Genomic DNA, 19,001 nt, shown 5'->3' with positions numbered 1-19,001 from the left:
GCCTTGTTCAAGTATCATGTTGGTATCATTCAGCCAAGCCTCATCACACAATGGAATTTCAAACAAGCAAAACAGACAAAAGGATTGTGAATCTGCCAGACACCCTCCTTGCCCCTCTCCCTATCCAAATATCTACTGGCTAGTTATTTTTCTGTTTTTCAAGACAAAAATATATAGACAATATATACTGGGGGAAAAAAAAATCACAAACTCGTTCTTAAAAGCAGAAGATTATATGCATCTAAACCTTCCCAGTTCTCCTAGTAAAGAGGGAAATATTTCATATTTCATGCCTGTTGTGCTCTTCCTTGGTTAGACACACCATATAAATGAGCAACCTCCATGCAGTTAGAAATGTCACCATCACTGTTTCCAGATGATGATTGCTTTTTGCCAAAGTTTGTTGAACTGAGATCAAAGAAAAAACTTGTAGCAGGGAGAGGAGAGGAGGAAGAAAACCTGCAGTGACAACAACTAGGATCTGGAAATGAAAAAAAAATTAATTTTCAGTCCATTCTGGATCATTCCTATCAAACTGCCATTTTCATCACAATTCACTGTATTAATCCAAAGGCAGATCCTTTCCACCAGAGGAAAAAAATCCCGGTGGGTGATTGATTTCAGCTCCAACTGTTACCACTCCAGAGGTGATGTGGGTTTTTGTAGGGTTCTTTTTTCCTTTAAATATTTCAATTCTTTTCATGTAGAGCCTCATTGCATGTTAAGGGCAGTTCCTAAGCTCCTGCAGCTACAGGCAAGCCTGGCCTCAGTGTCACCAAGGGACACTGACACTCAGTCACAGAGGCCACCAAACAGTTTTTCCTTACAAAATATGAAACCACTGATAGCTCACCTGAATTCACAGTGCCTGGTATGCTGGAGACTTGGCAGTGTCTCAATGAGCAGTTTCAAAAAACAAATGGCATGGGCCCAAAAAGGGCCTTAGAATTGGGAATATCCTTAATTGAAACCAGTCTCTCCAAATTAACTACTCTGTGAACAGAATTGGGGTTTTCTTTTTATTGATAAAGAAGTCAAACACTGAGGAACCTGAACCTCATTAAAATATTTCAGATGCATATGTGGCATGGGTGCAATTTATTGCACATAAAGCATCCAGATACCTTTCTTGGAATTTATTTTTAGGCAATGTAAAGTAAAGCAACTTTAACTCAGATTCAACTCTTCTGTCATCATTCAGGTTATTAATAAGGGATTATGGTGTCAGGTGGATTTCATGCTTCCCCTTCTGTTATCTGTAACAATTGTGGTCTATTATTTTGGGAGTTGATAACTCCCTGTGCATTGTGAGGGGCTTGAGCTGGGAGACATGTTACTGTGAACCATCAAACTATTCCACTGGTTGTGTTTTTGTCATGCTTTCTGGGGCAAAAAATGCCCATTTATATGGTCTTTTCTTCTAGGAGCAGTACATTTTTATTCACCAGTGTGTGCAGCTGATGTGGCAAAAGAAGAAGCAGCAGTTCTGCATCAGTGATGTCATATATGAGAACGTCAGCAAGTCCTAGTTCAGAGTCACAGGTGGTAAGTCAGGCCCTGTGCCATGACCACAACCTCACATCCCTGTTCCACTGGAATTTGGGGCTTTTCTTATTCCTCTTCCATGTTCACATGGAGAGTGAGGGAAAAATCCTTCTAACCTCTCACAGTAGATAACCCACTACCCTTTCCATGGCCCTGTAAGAATATATGGGCTCAGTCATGTTTAAAGAAAAAGAGAATCCAAACTCCTGATGAGCCATCTAAGCATTCCCTACCACTTGTCATGACCTGCCATGCAAAGCTTAAAGGCAGGGAGAACTTCAATTACCTCCAGTTCTTCTCAAAAAAGAATTTTACCTGGTTACCAAGGCCAGCAGAGGCTTGGGGATGCTCTGCTGGAAGGTAACCAAAAAGCTCTGGCATGAAACAGTGGGAAATATTTTCCTAAATCAAAAATCACAGAACCAGAGAACCAGCAGCATCTGTGAAGGGTTGGTCTCACTCTCCTCCTGACCTCTGTGCCTGAGTAAAACAAGTGCCTGTGACCACAAGGTTTGCTGGTGGGAACAAGCTGTGGGGATGTGTGTCACTGCTCTTTAAGCTCCCAATCTTTGGCTCATTAGGTGGCAGCAATAACCCAGCCATAACCTAAATAGTCCCATTTGGGTGGAGCAGGAAGCTGCAGGCTTGGACACAAGCTGCTTTCTGAGCAGCTGGTGGAGACCTGTGCTGGGGGAGCATCTCCAGCTGTGTTTGCTGTGTGTCTGTGGTGTTGCACTTGTGTATTTATTAACCCTTGTGTGCATCATCCCCCTGTCTGTAAAGGAACCCCAGTTTGCCTCGCTGTCCCTCAGGTTTAGGGTTACTGTCTAGTCTGAGTCCCAGCACCTTGTACTGGTGACCTGCAGTCCCAGCCTGAGTGGAGGGTCAGTAAAACAAATGCTAAAAATAAATGTTTATTCCCTTTTCTTCTCTCTAAAGCATTCTGTTTGTTTGGTTGCAGGTGAGACCATGAAGCACACCCATCTTCCCTTGCTTCTGATTTATTTTCTGTTGATGGTTTGAAGGGGCAGGTGTTGTGCCACGAGAGACCACTGCTTTGCAGTGCATAGACAATGAGGGAAAGAAACTTTTACCTTTCTGAAGCACTGGGGAGACAAAGCCTTAACGAGCCTGCGATGTCTTTTGAACTGTTTAATTTCTGGACATTTTTTTTAAATACTGGACCAAATTCAGCTAAACAACATGAAGGAAAAGACACTATATGTGCATAAAACAGATTGCTCCAGAGCATTGGGATTTTGTTTGGTACTTTCAGGTAATTTCTTTCATAATATTTTGGTTTTCTGTGCAGGTTGGGCTTAAGGTTAAAGTAAGTGCAATATTTTTTTAATGGTTGACTGAAGAGCTTTCTTCATGTGTCACTGGTCTGTCCCTAGGAGAGCAGGCATTGTTAGTATCTAATAATACCTCATTAGTGAATAGCGAGGCATGAACATACATGAAGAAACCTGGAGATTGTGAAAAGGGGCTGGGAGGGCAGGGGGGGGCTGCTGGCTCCATGGATTTGACTGTTCCCTTAGAGCACTGATGGGGACTGTGTGGGGCCTGGGGGGAGCATGGGACCTGAGGAAGCATTGACGAGCAGAAATCTGAGCTGTGAAGCTGAAACAGGCAGCTGAGGGAAGGGGTGGGTTTGGTTCTTGACTGGGCCGCCACTAATTGAGCAGAGGGATTGCTCTTTTTGCCAACCTTTTTTCAGTAATGCCACTTATCAGGCTCTTCTTTTTGGTGGATCTAATCACAGGGCAGCTGAGTTTCCAGCTGGGATATCTTAGCATATATACTATAGCATTTAACTGTCTGAGCAGTCTATGGTGCCTATACCCCTCACTCATGTATTGTTTTTAGTAATTATTAACCCTGTGTAAAAATGTGAAGCTGGTTCAGGTTGGAGGAGTGGAAAAAAAACCCACAAAAAGTGCTTTAATAGACGTAACTATTTTTCCTGAACCAGGAATTTACAATGTTACAAATACAAGGTTTTGGCATGTGAAGGGCTGGTTTTCAATTTGTTGCTACAAGGCTGCAAAAATGTCAGTATGGATTCCTACAGGGCCTTTGGGGGCAGGGAAGGGGGCTCTTTTCTTTTTTGCTGTCCATTTCAGTTCTAGTCAAAATAATTAGCTATATATATATATATCTTTTTTTTTTTTTTTTGTCTTTGTATAATGCCGGTACATCATTGTGTATTGTGACATGGATGCTGTCAGAATGGATGTTTGATGGCATTTTTGTAACCTGTTGCTTTGTGTCACCTCATTGGAAGTTAGCAGCAATGGTACTCAATGTAAACAAAGCAGACTTGAACTGAAAGTAAACACACTGGATTGCTTACCTGTGGAGAAGTCACTGTCAGCAAAACAGCAAACACACCTGCACATGATTTTTATTTCACTCACCCTGACTCTGCTATCACCTGGCAGGGCACCAGGGTGTAGGGCAGTAGCTCAGCCGCCCTCAGGAGCCTGATAATCTCCTTTCAGCTGATTTTCTTTTTTCTTCCAAAGTTATTCCACTGGCAGGTAAATAGGTGCACACTTCTTTGATCACTATTTTATTATGGTATTGGTTACAGGAGAAAGCATCTTTCAAACTGTCCTGTGTATATTGTGCAAAACTGCACAGACTTAACATAATTACCAGGTAAAGCAGGTCCTGTGAGGGGTACTAAACAAACAGACCCCCACCACTGATTGTTCCATGGGTGTGATACGCATTTCCCCTCCCTTCTGTTTCCAGGCACCCAGTGCTACTCCCACTGCTCCCACTAATCCCAGTCCTAGAGCCGGAATGCTGTTTCTCCAAGCACAAAATGGGTGCAGAAGGGAAGAGCACCCTGTTTCAGGGAGCCAGTTGTTGACAAGAAACTCTTCAATGGTGCACATTTCTCCCTCATTTCATTGGTGTGCCTCAGCTGGAGGGCCTGCCATTCCAGTAGGAACAGCAAAGAGTTGTCTGGCCTAAACTGAACAGAAAACAGAATTATAAATGAGTGCTTGACCATTTAGACCTTGCCTCCATGCTTTTTTTTTTTTTTAATGTATTTCAGAGTTTCATTATATGTTTACTCAGAAAATGTGTTCATATCCCTTTAGACAACTGGTTGGGAGAAAAAAAAAAACCCACAAATGTTCTTTTTCATCTGTTGTCTCCTCCTTCCTGCTGGCCATTGCCTATTGAGCCAATACTCATTCTGTATCACACCAGGGTAAGCAGGTTACTGCTAAATCATCTCTGTGCCCACAAAATATCACAGTGCTGTAATAGAAGCTTGGCTGAATGTGACAGGGTACAAAATTGCTGCAAAGGTGCCAAAATCACATTGTTGCAAAGGACAGTGAGCAGCCTGAATTTACTAGACAGTTTTTGAATGAGTGCTAGAAATTTTTCCATTTGCACAGCAGCAGGTGGGTATTTTTCCTTTAATAGCTGCTTAATCACAAAGTCAATTACAATGAAAATTCCATCAGAATACCTTTTCCTACCCCACGCAGTATGCAAGACTGTGTAAGTGGACATGTGGGATGGCAATGGAAACCACCTCTCCCAGCATTCAAGACATGAGTAAAGCAATAAATGAGCCTGGAAGACACTGTGGTTCAGAAGACTCATGCAGAGCCTTTTAGACTGAATTTTGGCATCATAATTTTGGCATTACCTCATCATACCCCTTCAGTGTAAGTCCAAAAGAACAATGTTTTGGACTTATGCTTCATGTTAATATTGGTTCCAGCATCTGCTAAAATAAAACCCTCTCATTATCACAGCTGTGAAGCTATCTGAAGCTTCAGGTTTGGTAATAGATCTTTGGAATTATGAGCCTCATGTCCAAAGCTCTGCTGACACTATTGATGCTCTTTATTGATCTGCTGCTCTTCCAGCATTTACTGACCCAGATGTCTGTAAAAGCAGTTCTGTGCTGTGAGTGACCATTAACTGAAACCAGGGCAGGTTTTCTCATGCTGTGTGTGTGCTGCCATAGAAGTAAAAAATAAGTAAACTTAACATGACTTTGAAATGGTAGGAAGCTTTTACAGGCATGTGTAAAAGTGTGGCCTCTCTGAGCACATCCTGTGCAGTGAGCCCTGACATCCTTGGGTCTTCAGAACTGTTTTGTTCAAATCTCACCAAAATATTAAGAACAGGTCAGGAAGCCTTATTCATGCTTTATTTCAGTTTAATGTTTGTCCTTTTTCCCTACACCAAACTAGGATGAATGTCTCCTGTCAAATAATCAACATCATCATCTTATGCTCTAAAATGGCCCTTCCCTCCCTCCCTCCTTTAACCACAGTCACACCACTTGCCCCTCACTTCTAACTTTTGAAGGGTTTGTGTCAAAACTGTAATTTCATTGAGGCAGGCAAAAGCTGCTGTTTCAGCCATTTCTTGTGAGAGAATAATGTTGTTAGTGCTCTTGACATGGATGGGAGCAGAGTGGGTTGAGCTTTGCTGCTGCTGTGACAGGCACCAGTGGGGACTAGGAATCTTCTAGGAAGACTCCCTATTTTCACTCATTTCCTCTCTTAATCTGCAAATATTACCAAGGAGTTGAAGTATAGACTCATATCCTGATGCTCATTTTGGTCTGAAAACTGAGGAAGTAGAAATCTGTCACAGCTGCAGTAGAAATTTAAAGTCTGTGAAATATTTAAACACAGAACCAAAATAGGTTCCCTCTCATTTGAACTTCTCCTATATAATGTTGGTGCTTTATGTAGAGGGGGGAAACTGATCTCAAAACTATTCCCTCAAATACTTTTGATGCATCAGAACCTTAAACAGGGCTGGTTTAGACACCAGACTCAACACAGTAGAAAAACTGGGCTCCTATGAAAGGGTAATTTGGCCAGAATGTTGAGTTCCCATTCATGACTGTGTTTCCTTTATGCTTGAAATACAAGAAAATCAGTGGTCATACCTGCTTGAACAGGGTCTGGTATTAAAGCCATAACTTGCTTCTGGCTATGAACTGAAAACTCAAAATGCCTTCACTCCCATGTTAAAATAAAAATTCTGTGACTTACAGTTTTCCTAATTAGAAAGAATTTACATCTTACAGGTATTCATGGATTCTTTTGTTTTTTCCCTTAAATTACCAGAATTCTGAAGTTCACACTAATGAACACACTGAGAGCTCTGCACATTTCAGACTATCATTATATTTTTGGATATGATATCTCTACTGCTTCATAAACCATTTATTCCTGCACACATAAGTCATGCATAGATGCACTTATTTCCCAACCCCACTCAAAACAAAACAAAACAAAAAAAACCAGACAGCAAACCACCAATTTTTATCCAGTTCAATGCTTTGGAGCAATGAAAGTTTGTATAAAATCCCAGAGACCACAGATTGTCTGAGCAACATTTGAATTGCTATATGGTAAGTAAATTGTTCCACCCATCAATATTGTTTGGAAGTGTTCTTCAATAATTAAATGTGAGGTTTCACAGTGGTTTGCTCTCCCCATGGTGTCCCAAGGGAACAAGCAGCCTAAAGAAGTGGGAAGAAATGCCTTGCTGATGTTAAAAGGTTTGTGCTTTGAAAGCATGGAACTGTTGAGTGAACACAGGCTGCTAAAACACCCTCCCTCCACCCAGGTAAAAAGGCAGATTGATGGCAGAAAAATAGTAAATTACTTCCACTTCTCAAATGTCTAATAAGGCACTGATTTTGGCATATGCTTTGTTTCCTTCTCAAAGACATATCACATCCTTCTAAAATATTAGTAGTGAAAAAATAAGCCTCACTGCTCAAATCCTAGAGAAAAGATTTTGAATGAGACATTGCATTTTACTACCATTTTCCTTTTAACTGTGGAATATTTTGAAGAAAACATTTCATTTTCATTTGAGGAACCCCAAATGAGATCTCCTTCTGATTTCTTATGACGGCCAACAAAATGAAAATTCAAAAACTGCACAGCAGCAGGGCTTTAAAGCAGCAAGGAAATTCCAGCAAACAGGGAAATATTTGCCTTAACACCATTCAGATTTCCCAGACTGTAACACAGAAATCATAGTGGTTAGTTCAGCAAAGTTTAAAGGGTAAATAGAACTCAAGGAGTACTTGGTTATTAATTCATTAATAGTTTAGAAACTGAAAAAAAAGACACAAACCAACCAACCAACCCCCAACATGGTTCTGCTTATCCCTTCAGTGTGTGGAAGGGCTTTCCTCTTTTCCCCGCAAGTATCTCCCAGGGTGCCTCTTAGCACGTTCAGACTTGTCTGGCACTTTCTAAACATCTACACAGAAACCCAGCTTCAAAAAACAAACAAACAAACAAACAAAAAAACAAAAAAACCCCAAACAGTTGTGAAGCCACCTCTTTTCTCTCAGAGTGGAACGTGAGTTCTCCTCCCAACACCTCAAGGTGCCAAACTTCACAGAGTCTGGGACGTCCCAGAGCTGGTGCCTCTTTCTGGGCAAAAGCAAACCATGTGCTGCATGTTGAAATAAAAGCCAGCAGAGAGAATGAATATTGGCTTCCTATTTTGGTAATTATCAGGGGAGTAGAGGTGCAGGTTACCACCACAGTGCTTTTTAGAGAATCAGACATCCTTCCCATGAGAAAAGGCAGGGACTCTAAGTTTTAAATAAGAATTTCAAAGACCTTTTAAAAAGGTTCCTCCTGCTGCACTTACAAGTAATGGCATTCATCACTTATTGACCCATTTCTGATTAAGGCCATGTTTATGCAGACAGGCATAAAGAATAGGTATCAAATGTAAAAACATACATGGACACACAACCAACCACACAGAAGTAGTATTTGTGAAGACATTTACAATAAATGGCACTAACACCTTTATTAAGATTTTAATTTTTCATGTGTGAAAAAAGAATAGATTATTTTTTTCCCTTTTATGCAGAGGAAAAGCAAACTAATGGCAAAAACCAAGATTATTTTCTTTTTTCAATACTGTCTTTGTAGCCGCAAAGATACAATAATTCAACAGACAAGAAATACTGTTTATTGCAGACTTTAAGGTGATTCATGTGAAAAGGCACTATGAAACTTAATCAAACTAGATGATTAAATTTGTCTAAATTAAGTGATATTATATATTATATATAATACATATATTATATATAAAATCACATGGCCATGTGAAACAGAACATTTTGTGACAAAAATCATTGCATCTCCAAAAATAGCATTTTCTGGAAGGGATGTTCCTCTTTTCTTTTTTCCCCTGTTTTGCCTTCGGGAATCCACTTTTCCAAAAGATTATATTTATAAAGGAAATTATAAAGGCTTTTTGCATGAGGAAAAACTGATATCTGGGATCAACACACAGAGAAGTCTAGATTATACACTGTTCTTTTTGATGGGTTAAGTTACAGACAAAAAATGCAATTATATTAAAAAAATATATACTGTGAATTGTTGCATGGCTACAGCAGATCTCATCACCTCTTTGAGCTGGGTTGTGTTACTATTTTCTAGTTACTCTTTCTTGTGCAATATTATAGTTCATCACAGGTGAAATACAGATAAAATCAATGTACAGAATATTATTTTGCTGTAAACAGCATCATTAGTAATAAAACATCTTGGGAGTGATGCAGGAAAGATTCAGTCTATGTTGGGCTGCTGTTCATTCCCTAAACATTTCCTCCACATTTGCTGGAGTCGACAACTTAAGTAAACATCCTGCAGCCAAATGCCTGACAAGAAAGACTGAGCCAAAAAAGACATAATTGCACACTACAGCAAGAGATGGGATTCAGAATCTTATTATTACTGAAGGGTTCAAGTGCTTTTTTATTGCTGGCTCAGCTTCCCTCAGATGAATCACCAACAAAGACGTGCCCCATTTTATCTGTCGTGTTAATTCCATAAAGCCAAGACTCCTCTTTGGCTGTAAGGAATCATGTACCATTATTTTCACCTGTCAGGAATCTCCACTGCATTTCTCATCTGTTCATTTCTCATGGTGAGGAGCCAGCAGCAGGTACTTCTGTGGAGACTACTGGAAATTCTCTTTATGTCGGCTAGTTACATTTACAATACAATAAGACATTTCCCTTCACTGCTTCCTAAAGCAAAGCTGGATGGTTTAATGCTATAGACAATGGAATTAAAGGAAAGAGGAAACACATTTAGTGGCTGCTTCCTTCATCAAAGGACTCCACACCTGAATCTGTGGCAGCTGCACTGATTTTTTCTTGCCGTCTTCTCATAATTTCTTGCAGTTCTGAACTACCACTGCTGGCCTAAAAACAAAAGAGAAGAATTTGTGGATTTGAATGGTGCTGAAATTCCTCTGTCAACATTTTGTTAAGATAGTTGTTTGAACAAACTCACCTTGCTGCTCCAATAGGAAATTATTTACATTATCCTTAGATATAGACCAGAAAAAAATCTGCAAACTATTAAAATCATATTTCAGCACTGCTGAGCATCTTTAATTCCCACATGAAGCCCTGGAGGTGTTGGATATTTAGGGGGCTCATAAAATAAGGCTTCAGTAAAAGCAGAGTTAAAGCTGAATGAGTTTGTTAGGTTCCATACTTAAAAATTGGGGCAATGATGTTTAGAAATTAAAAACACAAAAAGAAGTCTTTGATGGGTTTAAGAGCTCACACATGCACATAGGATTGCACAGGCAAGACCTAAGTGAGGATTCATTCTCAGGCTCACACACCATGAGGCATTTGCAGCTAGGAAATAAAGGTTTCAAATTTAGAGCACATTCATAGAAAGCACACTCAGGGACCATATTACAATATTAGCAACAGTGAAGTATTGTGAGGACAAGGCCTTACTTCACCTTTTAAGAGGGAAAACCGGTCTGCTGAAGCAGCTGCCAACATTGCTTTTTCAACATAAATGAAATTATTTGCAAGGCCAGGACATCTATTCACTAGAGCAGAACTTCCCAAAGTGTGCATGACTTTGAATAAAACTAGGGGATGATAAACCAAGGGTATATCTGCTACTTTACTATCTGGCCATGACATGACCTCCAAAACTTCAAAATCAGTTTCCAAAATACCCTCTGAATAAGGAAACAGAAACTGGTTTTGAAATTTATAAAACAAATTCCAGGACTGTTAAGGGGGAAATCCTGCAGTTGATTCTGAACTCTGAAAATGAATCCTATTAATTTCATAAAATTTCATATAGATTTAGCCCATTATATCCATTAAAATGAAGTACCTGGTACCACAAAGAGTGAGACAATTTTTAAATTAACTACAGTGCTCCTCCTACTTAAAATATCATTGCTGTTCTCTCCCAGAGTGCAAATTGAGGGAGTAGCTTTACTTGTCTTAATCCATCTTGTCCTTGCCCTCTTGGTTTCAGACACACAAGTGCAGCACCCATTACTGAGGTCATGCATAAAAACCACCAGCAGATACCCAACAATATGCTTCATCAGAGGGAGAATAACTGAGCAGCCCAAGTTGAAAGAATTTGCCTTCCTGATAACATCAATGGCAACAGGACAGATAAGCCTGAAATGCATTATATTATAATATTATTATAAGGAGAGAAAGGATGGTGCAACTTCCTTTGATGACAAAATTCAGCAAACAACAGACTAAAGCCATCAGGAATTGCATAAATTCTGAAACTCAACCTCAAATAACAAAAGCAGAAATAAACATTTCAATTACCTTTTCCCCCCAAAAAAAAAACAATGACCTTGTTAGACTCTAAGTACCTGCTAATTTACTCTTGTAGGGCATTTATTAGGTAAGTTTGGACTTCTGAGTTTCCTGCAGAGTGAGGCCTAAGTGGGGCAAGCAGAGTAACATCATAGAGGGGAAAAGGCCCCTCCAATCCAGGGCATATCTGCTTTTCAGACCAAATTCCACTGTAAATCTGCTTCCATCTCAGTACACTCAGTACAAGATGACTGACATGCAAAAAAGTTGAAGAATACAAATATATCTTCACTAGGAAATTATGGATTGCCCTGGACTGTAGTGACTTCTATTCCTAAGAGTAAAGGTGAAATATTTCTCCCTTCCTTTAACTGGAAAATAGGGCTTGGAGAAGGGAACGAAACGATTTTGACAGTGTTAGAAAATTATGCTCTCTGATCCACACTGATCATGTAAAGTGCAAAATATGCCTGGTAGTTATAAACCTATCTTTAAAAATATGTAGTTAATGCTTAAAATCTTTTAAGTGAGACAGTCTCAGCTTAAGGAGAGGACAATATATTAAACCTCTTCAAGATTTTCTTCTAAATAGGATGCGGAGAATATAACTTCTCAGTTGGGTTGATCTCACATCTAGATTATTTCTCCACTTGCCACAGCAAGTTAAAAAAAAAAAAAAAAAGTAGGTGCATCCACAATTTTACTGGTTTAAAACTGGCAAAAATTGTCCTTAGCATAGCTCTGGATACAAGGTTAAGGTGTTTAAGAGACAAAGCTTCTTTAATTACAGCAAAGTGCTGCAGAGCAATAAATACAGAGATGCAATACTTGGTCCTTGGCTCAGAAACTCTGCAAGCACAGTGTCCAGTGTGTTTTCCCTTCAGCGCAGGTGGAGCAGTATTTGACCTGGAAGGCCAAATACTCAAAGGTTAGCAGTGGGCTCACTCTACCAATTTCTCATACCCTATAAATCAATTCTCCTCTATAAAGACAAAACAATACTCACTTATCACCACCAAAATTGTTGGGAGTAGGTGTTTGTCCAAGCACCAGGCAAAGCAAGAAGCAGGAAAAGGGGCATTTTACTTTTCCATTGTTTCCCCCAAAGCTCTTTTTGGCTGATTTTGTCTTCTTGCAGTCTGGTTATACCATAAAACCTCTTAAACTTGAGTGCTACTTCTAATGATTTTGGACCCATTTAGAAGTGGGGAAGAACTCATCTGTTTTGATGAATGCTGTTCCAGTGAATTAATCCCAAATAACTCAGATGAAAAGAATGTTTATCACTGTGATGGGAACTGAGGAAAAACCACCTGTCTCACAGAAGGCGTTATCTAATTCCACAGGTTCAAAACTGGTGACCCAAATTAGGTGAGTAAGAAGAGTTGTCCATACCTCCAAGGCAGATTTCTGTACCGTAATTTGGTTGTAGACTCTTGACCCTTCTGGGCAAACAGTCCTCAGTTCCTCTTTATTGAGGGAGAAAAGCTGAGCTCCTGTCAGCACCCCGAGGCTGTTCACAGTCCTGGGACACATCAAGGGAACAAACAGTAAATCAGCAAAGCCACACTGGCCAAGGTTGTCTTCATCGCACATTGCCTTGGCTAGGGCTAGTAAATTCAGAGCAAACTTGGTGCAGCAGGGCTACTGAAGTCAATTGGGTATACAAATACACTTTTTGGTAGAGGCTAAAACATACATACACTATATTCAGAATCTATATATATAAAATTTATAGAGATTCTGTAGCTCTATAAACACATTGACATGTATTTTTATGTATGTATTAGGTACACTTATACACATATATGTGTGTATATCTATATATGTATGTATATGTGTTTATATATGTATATATAGATGTATATATATATGTATATATAGGTGCATATATATGTGTATATAGATGTATATATATGTATATATTTGTACATGTATATGTGTATATACATATATATACATATATGTATGTATATATATATGTATGTATGTATGAATGGATGTAAAAACAAATTAATTTTTCTAAGAGTGAAGCTGACATCCCTTGATTTTCAGGAGGCTGCCTGATTTTAAAAAGTGGTCAGACCACATCCTGACAGGAAAACAACTCCTTTTATATTTAAAATGAAATTTTGCTGTATTTGCCCTGGGACTTACATAGGGTTGAACCCTTTGGACTGCAGCCAGGCTTTCACATCCTCAGGAGAGGAGTCGTAGGTGATGTTCACAACGGGGATGTTTGGCCGTGGCACGTGGAATTTCCTCTGGGCAGCGCTCCGGCCTATGGTGAGCCGGTGGACAAGTTCATCCTGCACTTCCTCCATCTGGGATTTCCTGCCTAAAGAGAGAGAGAGAGATTTCACAGGAGTTATTCTCTTTATCAAAGCCAAGTAATTTCTTGTATGTCACTTTAAATCGTAAACTTTTTTTTTTAAATTCATTAGATCTGATTGAATTATTACTCTCCTTTTCCCCCATGGAATATTTCAATATTCCCAAGCCTCCCTTCGCAAAACAAAGCAAAAATGAACACACAAAAAACCCCAGACAGAATTCACCTAAGACCCCAGAAAGGAGAGATGACTGCATGTCTCAGAGACGTGCAGATCCGTGTGACAGCACCCAAGCTGTAGAATAAAATGGGAATGGAGCGTCATTCAATTGCCAGAGTTTGCCTTATTTTTCAAAAATGAAAACAAGAAAATTATGGGGAAGATTGTAAGATTGCTCACACTGTGAGAAGGTAGTACTTTCCACAAACAGTTCTTCAATTGAAAATCCAACTTTTTTTGTGCAAATCAACATAGGCAAAAAATTCCACAGCTGCTGACATATATCAACTTACATCTAATGAGCTATTGTAGCAATTGCATTTTTGACAGGGCTTTGAGAAATTTGTATTCATTCCAAGCCTGGAGTGGCTGCTTAGCTGAAACATTATCGCACATTGTATTAAAAAAGGAATATAAAATAAAAAGGGGGTAGCTGCTCTCACCAGAGACTCAAGAATTGGGCAAGAGTTGCTGTTTATTTTTTCATTTTAAACAAAACTGCAAGAATTCATTATCCCCCAGAACCCATTTGTCTGAAACATTTAGTTCAGTTGCTGTTCATTAGCAGGCAACAAATTTAAATGCTTTTCAGTCATTTCAACAAGATCAATTGTAATGACAGTGAGAATTGTTTAAAATTATAATACAAATTTCTGTGGATAACTTCACAAAAATAGGTAGAATTCAATAAGGTATAAATAATCTCTTGGGCTCAGAGAAGATGGTGATTTCACAGTTTAAATCTCTGTGCCTTAACATTGGAACAACTATAAAAATCCTCTGACAACTCCAATTATCTCAAAAATTCTCAGGATTTCCTTGCCAAGATATTTTTTGTGATCTTCCTGCAACCTTCTCACCTTGATACACAAACAGTAACTACACCATCCTTTCAAGGCACTCAGATGGCAAAACCCGTTCATTTTCTCCCATTATACTGATAAGAACAGATGAAAACAACTCAAATTCAATATGAAAAAAAACCCTATAAGATAGAAATATTTTTGCTTTCTCTACTTTCCTTTTATATTCTCTCAAAACCTCTCCAGGGACCAATATCTCTAGCCAGTCAAACAAATAAAAACAAGCTTTATATAGGCCTCTAGGATTATTCCTTTAATCACCACGGCAAAAAGAAGAAAAATGGTTGGTTTAACCATTTCCTTTTTTCTTTTACAAAATAGCCTCAGGTTGAAAGGGGAAAAAGTACCTCTACTATAATAATTGAGGCATTCAGGCCCTGTTGTGTAGGGTTTTCTCCTCTCCCCCCACCCTGAGTGTGAGTCAGAAGCCCAACGACACGAGCTCAGTGATTTGTGCAAATCTGACAGGGGTTATACGAGGAAAGCCTTTAGGCAGTGTTATCAAAGCTTGCACCTGCTGTTTCCCAAGCAGGAAGAGACACAGAACATTGCTATCTTCCTTCTATTTACACAGATTTTGAAAGACTTGTGCTTAATCTAGACCAAGACTGTCTCAAGAGACAAACATTTAGCTGTTAGATAAGAGATTCTTCCTGTTGTTAGATGCATCAGAAATAAACAGGGTGCGGGGCAGGTTCTGCAGGGTTCAGGTGGGTACTTGGCCAGCAGGTTTCCCATCACCATTGCAGAGGCACCTGTTCTGTGAGAGTTTTGAGGTGCCTGAAGCTCATTAACTGGGCTTAAGTGATCAGGATCTCCTGTGTGTGTGACCCACAGCCTCTACAGTAACTCTTCACGCCTCACACATGCCTTGTACCTGAAGCCAGGATCCTGTCTTCTCATTTTCTATCTAACATGGATAGAGGAGGCCGCCGTGGATTCAAGGATTCACTGCAATGCTATGGCAAAGTCCTTCCACAGAAATAATATTATCATTTTTGTGCATGTGTGTGTGGGGGAAATCATCCTCACTTTCCACATCTTTTGTAAGTTTTTACTTTTCTGTTTTTATTTAAGTAATCAACTCCTTCTTTAGGAAGCAGCAGTGAAGCCTGTTCCTCCAGCCAGGCTGTTCTCCACTTCTGATTTCCAGCCAGACAGTCCATTAGGTCATTATAAAGAAAAGCTCCTAGAGCCTTCCTGAGCTCAGGGCTTAGGCAGGAGCTTGTCCTCCACCAGGTAATGTCACTGCAGGCTCCACCAGCAGGATTATCCACAGAGGCACCCTTCCCATCCACTGGGGACAGGGAGCAAAGAAGACTTCCCTAGAAAGGATTGTGCTCTGTGCTGGTTTCTGACCTTAGGTGGAAGCAGGATTTGCTGGTAAGGCAGTGAGTACTGTCAACTCTTGAACTACAAAAAGTTCATGATTTTCACAGCTATTATTTAAAAAACTGTAGCAAATGCTTGCCTACATGTTTCAGTTATTTCTAAGCCAAGCAATCACATTGCCTAAAGTGCATTTAGGATACAAATTACTGACTAAACAAGCTTTTCTGACCTGCTTTTCAGTAGCAGCCTCAGCATCCCTCAGTTGGCATATTTACAAGGTGGCCTTAATCAAAACAGCCACACACTGTTGGATGCACATTACCAAGTTTTTCCAGCAAAAGAGGTATGTATGGAATATGTTCCTGTGTCCTCCAGGAGCAAGAACATAGAAGCCCATGCCCGTTGCTGCTGCTTTGACCAAGACAGGGCAGCTGGACTGTAAAGTAACTCTACAAAACTATTACAACGTGGTTCCTGTGCATCAGTGCAAGACCTGCAAGTGCTCTTGGAGCCCTGAATACGTGTTTCAGAACGGTGCAAACGACCTAGAAATATGGATGATCATGAATTGAAGTGTGAAAACAATGTAACTGATTTTCCAAGCAATTTAGGTTTTAATGCGGCAGTGAGCTCGGGTGGAAAACCTCCATTAGCCAGCATAGCAGCATGGGCATTTCCAGTGCTGGAAACCACTGATTACAGATCCCAGACATGGGAAATTTGGGTTAGATGTTATAAAAAAGTTTTTCATGGAAAGAGTGATAAAGTTCTAAAATGACCTGCCCAGGGAGGTGGTGGAGTCACCATCCTTGGATGGGTTTAAACAAAGACTGGATGTGGTACTTGGTGCTAGGGTTTAGTTGAGATGTTAGGATATGGGTTGGTCTTGATGATCTTGAAGGTCTCTTCCAGCCTGGTTATTCTGTGATTTAAGATGGGACAATAAAATGTTTTTCCCTAATTACCATTATGGTAATTATAACGAGGGTCAGAACACACATCCATAGAAAACGTGTATTTTAAACAAAAACTTAGAACCAAATTTTCTCACCAAGACTCATCTGAAACACAAACTTCAAGTGACTTCACTATTAAGCCAAGCACACGGGAATGGGAGGAAAGCTTTTTCTCTTGCATCCTGGGGCAAACTTACGATCCACAGGAATCTGCTTCTGCCGCTGGGCGTCACGGGCCACACTGCCACCGCTGTCACTGGAGGTGCTGCTCTGGCGGCTGACGGCGGCCGGCGCCTTGGGCACGGGGACTGGGATGGGAGCCGGGGCGCTGGGAGGCTGGGGGACAGCCACGGGGACAGCCACGGGGACAGGAGCGGGCGTGGGGGGCGGCGAGGGCGTGGCAGGAGCCAGGTCAGGCTGCTTGGCGACATAGTCCATCCTTTGTTTCTGGAGGAAGCAGAGAGGTTCAGTAAGGAATCAGCATCTGGGCAAGACATCAGCCAAACCTTTGCACCAAATGGTGCCTTTTATTCCACAGGGGCATCTTGCCACATATCATGCCAAAATATGCCAAAATTTGCCAAAAGTTGATCTAGTGTCAATGTTTGCCATAAATTTCTCTGCTCGACACAGGACTCACAGTAAGGAAATCCTCTGAAACATATTTCTTTCTTTCATTCTATAAATGAGATTGTTTTTATCTCAAACTTCTATTACCTGGCACTTTTTAAAAGCTTTCAAAACTTTTGACTTATTGAACTTTATCAGTGTAAAAATGTATATTTTAGAGATGTTATTAGAAAAAAAAAAAAAACAAACCTGAAAAATGAACACATCTAGCCACAACTAAACTCAACTAATGTTTTAACTTATAGATGTTACTAAGGATAGCATAATGCTTTGTTTCTTGAATTGCAGACAGCATTTAAGAGGTTCCTGCTCCTCCTATCCATTCATCTCTGCTTTTTCAGCTATTGACATGATCGATCATTACAAGTCATCTCAAGGCAGCTATGTGATTGAAAAACAAGCCCCAGGTTGCACAATTCTTGCAACAGGGCTGTTATTTCTTTCTCCCCCACTTCATGCAACATTCTAACAACAGGCAAGTTATCTTGCTGCTAATATCTAACTAGCAGGTGTCTCAAGAATAACTTTGGGAAGTTATTTCTTCTTTGCCTTTATAAGGGGCCCAGTTACATAAGAACACCTGTATTTTCCCAGAGCAGTCATAAGGACAGACCAATCCATGAGCCACCTATGCTACCCCTTTCTTTCAGGCAGTTCAAACTCCATATCTCACTGTTTAACAGTGTTCCCTCTCCACAATTTTGGACTAACACAGCTTGAAGGTTCAATATTACAGTTTGTTTTCTCAATAGGGATGCCTCATCTCATAGTCATGAGAAGTCTGCTTACTTTGGTATGAAGAGAGATGGATGCATTCTCCAGATTCATTGCTCCTTCCTGAAATACCTTTCCCTATTCCCTTGGAGGCAGATCAAACAGGGAAATATTTGTAGGAGCCGTATGTTAGAATTTGAGTAGCAGATCACTGTCCTGACAACAATCAAACTTTCCTTAAATGTCAGCAGCTGCCCTTGTACAGGAATCTCCAGCTCAGTGAAGTCCAGCTGATGGAAATGGCATTTATTAGTGAGTGTAAAACATTGCAGCAATACTGATTTACACCAGCAGAAAATTTATCCCATTGGCTTCTCTGGCCAATCAATTAAGCCTGAGAAAGGAGCCTTGGATGATTTTTCACTTAAACCACAATAGTCAACTACTAAATCAAACATATATCCCTGCAAAATGTCTCCCTAAATGTCTCTAAAAGTTTTTTGTTTATTCATTTGATTCTATCTCATCATTTAGTTGTTAAAAGGCCTCCATCTTAACTGCTTTGTGCAATGTGGGGTATTTAAAAAAAAATCATTACTGACTTTTCTGCATTTTACTGCTACATTGTTAAGAAAATGAATGCTTCTTTAACTGTCAAATGACAAGGAAAGTGAAATGCATAATATAAAAGTGAACAAGCAGAATAAATGTATTTATGAAACTTGCCCTTTGGTGGAAAGAGAGTCTTCCACTAGGTGCA

General features: G+C 40.0%; 2 protein-coding genes across 15 annotated transcripts in view; one reads left to right on the top strand and one right to left on the bottom strand.

Annotated features, from left to right (window-relative positions):
* The window catches only part of PTPRO (protein tyrosine phosphatase receptor type O), a 145,184-nt gene extending 138,590 nt beyond the window's left edge, over window positions 1-6,594 (top strand). For 2 of the 4 annotated variants that reach the window (XM_021535161.3, XM_077783263.1), the window contains 2 exons: window positions 1,425-1,545; window positions 2,507-6,594. In XM_021535161.3, the coding sequence (XP_021390836.2) occupies window positions 1,425-1,529 (105 nt within the window). In that variant the 3' untranslated portion in view covers window positions 1,530-1,545; window positions 2,507-6,594. The remainder of the gene's footprint in view (window positions 1-1,424; window positions 1,546-2,506) is intronic. The other 2 variants (XR_002465792.3, XM_077783262.1) reach the window with 2 other exon arrangements.
* A 1,753-nt stretch (window positions 6,595-8,347) lies between these two features.
* EPS8 (EGFR pathway substrate 8, signaling adaptor) overlaps window positions 8,348-19,001 on the bottom strand; it is a 162,391-nt gene continuing 151,737 nt past the window's right edge. For all 11 annotated transcript variants that reach the window (XM_077783264.1, XM_031507934.2, XM_021535167.3 and 8 more), the window contains 4 exons: window positions 17,095-17,344; window positions 13,352-13,532; window positions 12,590-12,719; window positions 8,348-9,796 (listed from right to left, as the gene is read on the bottom strand). In XM_077783264.1, coding sequence (XP_077639390.1) covers window positions 9,683-9,796; window positions 12,590-12,719; window positions 13,352-13,532; window positions 17,095-17,344 — 675 coding nt within the window. In that variant the 3' untranslated portion in view covers window positions 8,348-9,682. The remainder of the gene's footprint in view (window positions 9,797-12,589; window positions 12,720-13,351; window positions 13,533-17,094; window positions 17,345-19,001) is intronic.

This window comes from Lonchura striata, chromosome 5, assembly GCF_046129695.1.
Source record: "Lonchura striata isolate bLonStr1 chromosome 5, bLonStr1.mat, whole genome shotgun sequence".
NCBI classification, from domain to species: domain Eukaryota; kingdom Metazoa; phylum Chordata; class Aves; order Passeriformes; family Estrildidae; genus Lonchura; species Lonchura striata.
Note: the sequence above shows the minus strand (reverse complement) of the source record. Positions and strands in the feature narration are given on the sequence as shown.